At 38.8% G+C, this 2,866-nt stretch overlaps 1 protein-coding gene across 1 annotated transcript; it reads right to left on the minus strand.

Moving 5' to 3' along the window:
• Positions 1-307: 307 nt before the first annotated feature.
• Positions 308-2,641, minus strand: LOC110110684. Its single transcript, XM_020842284.2, has 3 exons — positions 2,374-2,641; positions 777-2,253; positions 308-692 (listed from the first exon to the last, which is right to left on the minus strand). Exons 1-3 carry the CDS (start codon positions 2,639-2,641, stop codon positions 308-310), a joined length of 2,130 nt encoding a protein of 709 aa, XP_020697943.2.
• Between the last annotated feature and the right edge of the window lie 225 nt (positions 2,642-2,866).

Raw genomic sequence — 2,866 nt, forward strand, 5'->3', positions numbered from 1 at the left:
TTACGGATGAAGATCAAAAAGTACTTTTCAGAAGAGGATATTCAACAAAGGTGAATGAGATATTTTTCAAAGTTTCCAATGAAGTTTATGAAAGTACAAATAACTTTAGTGACCATAACACTCTAAATGAAAATAGTTATTTTTATTTTTATCAGTGTATTCCTAAAACCTAAGTTAGAGCTGAACATTGCATTTGCATTCATAAAAAAAAACTACTACAAGCTAGTAAAGTAAAGGAAGGGCAAGAAAAAAACCCTCAAGCAAAAGAGGAAAAGCAACTATCTTCCTCAAGAATATCAAAAAATTCTTAAGGAATATTACAATTTACTCTATCTCCTATATCCCAAACAAAAGTATCCTCTAAGGCTCTCTGAGCACAAAAGTGGGCCGCCTTGTTGAACCTCCTATAAGTATGAACAAAGATCACCTGTTGGAACAACCTCAACCTGCTCCACTTCTCCCAATTTCCTGATTGCTGCTTCCATAACTCCTTGTGCTTAAATTTCTGCATATAATCAATTACACTTGCATTATCACCCTCTATAATGATCCCATTTAGCTCATACATCCAATCCATTAGGAGCTTATATTTGGCCATCATCTCAACATGCGTACTATCCCAATGACAGAGACTCCAACCAGCAGCAATTATCAGTTTACCATGGCTATCCCGAATAACTATTCCAATTCCCCTGCATTGGATCTTAGCAAAGCTCCATCTATGTTGACCTTTAACCAACCTGTAGGGGGGATGCCAACAAGGATGAGAAAACTACCCATTGGATTGAAGGGCGCCCCGTTGCTCGAAGCGGAAAGAGTGAAAACCTTGATTAAGAGCCTCAACTAAGCTAGCTGCTATAAAAACAGGAGTGCAAATATCCTTGCCATGCTTGGTTGCATTTCTATTTACCCAGCTTTGACAAACATCACGGCAGTATAACACCAAGCCAATATTCATTTCATTATGCTTACCCATCAATTCCAATAGCAGGTCATTACAACAAGCAAACCGAGGAGTATAAAACCCCCACCCATCCAGAACATGTAAAATGTTTAGCAACTGTTCACATTGTGTAGTAATGTGATTCAAGTCTTCCATCAAACCACACCCAATAGAACAATTAGTATTTACCTCAAAGCCTATATCAAATAGCCAACAGTTCGTTGGAACCGCATTTTTGAAAATTCTCCACAAAAAGATAGCTTCTCTCGGCCTCAGTCCATATTTAAAAATTGCATAGCAAGGGTCATCATCCATCTGAAATCTGCTGTTATAAGCGATGGCTGAGACAAAAGTTCCAAGAGGGATTTTAATAAGTTCTAAGGAATCAGAATCCAGATCATTCCATATCTTGATTTCACTGATCCTTTCAGGCAACGGTTCCCCAAAGCAAAATAAAAGCTTCAGCATATCCCAAAATCCTTCCAGATTTATAAAATCTGCTACAAAAAGATCCTCTATTACAGAAATATCACAAAAGGTGGGCCAAACTGATATGGTTCTATCCCAAATCCATACATGGTTAACCACATCAATGTTTAGGTCGTCACAGACCTTCCATCGAGTACAATTTACCAAATTTTCTACAACATCACATATAATCTTCCAAACCGAAGAGTCAGTACGTTTGAACTGAAAGTTCCAAGGAGACTTCCCATATTTCTGTTTCATACAGCTATGAAACAGACTTTGTGGTTTACTAACATAATTCAAAGCAATTCTGGCCCTCAACGGCCCAATCCAATCAGCACTTGAATGGAAACCAAGTCCACCTTTCCTCCTTGGTCTAGCAATACTTTTCCATGCCACATAATGCAAACTCCTATGATTGGAGTCAATATCCCAAAGAAAACTTTTGCAAACCTTCTCAACATCCTTTAAAACAGATTTAGGAACAAGAGAATGTGTCACTAAATAGACAGATGCAGGGAGCAACACAGAATTTATCAGCGTTATTCTGCCAGCAAAGGAAAGATGCCTGATCCCCCATGAACAAGTCTTGGCCCGAGCATTCTGTAACAAAGATCCAAAGTCCTTCTTTACCAGTCTCCTCAAAGAAATTTTAATCCCAAGGTATTCCATCTCTTCAACCTTCTTACATCCAGTCATCTTTGCAAGTCTGCATCTTGTAGAAGAAGAGGTCAATTTGATAAAAAGAATGGCAGACATATTCCTGTTGACCCTTTGGCCAGACCAAGAGCAGTAATTCTCCAGAATGTCAGTAACCTTCCTCACATTAGGAATAGTAGCACCTGCAAAAAGTAAAATATCGTCAGCATAAAAAAGGTGGGAGACAAGAGGTCCCCCAAGACAGATTGGCATTCCCAGCTCATTATGATTCTAATGAATGTGGGCAGATAAAAGCTCAGAACAAAGGATGAACAGATAGGGAGACAACGGGCATCCCTGACGAAAACCACAATCTGCAGTAATCTCCTCTATTAGCTGACCATTTACGATGATAGTAAACTTAGGATTTGACACACAACTAAGCACCCAGGAGCTGAACCTATCGATGAAACCCATACGACTAAGAACAAGTTCCAAGGTTCTCCAACTAATCTTATCATATGCTTGTTCCATATCCACCTTTAAAGCCAACAAACCCAAAGCAGATTTAGAAACTTTAAACCTGTTCATCAACTACTGAGCAAGCAAACAATGGTTTGAAATGGATCGGCCTGGTACAAAAGCTGCTTGTTCCTCAGAGATAAGCAATGGCAGCACCCCTTTTAATCTATTAACCAAAACTTTGGCAACAATCTTATAGATCATTTGACAGAGACTTATTGGCCGGAATTTGGAAGGATGGTCAGGATTTAAAACTTTAGGAATCAACACAATTACAGTTTCCTTCCAAACATG

Source organism: Dendrobium catenatum, unplaced genomic scaffold, assembly GCF_001605985.2.
Source record: "Dendrobium catenatum unplaced genomic scaffold, ASM160598v2 fragScaff_scaffold_1232, whole genome shotgun sequence".
NCBI classification, from domain to species: domain Eukaryota; kingdom Viridiplantae; phylum Streptophyta; class Magnoliopsida; order Asparagales; family Orchidaceae; genus Dendrobium; species Dendrobium catenatum.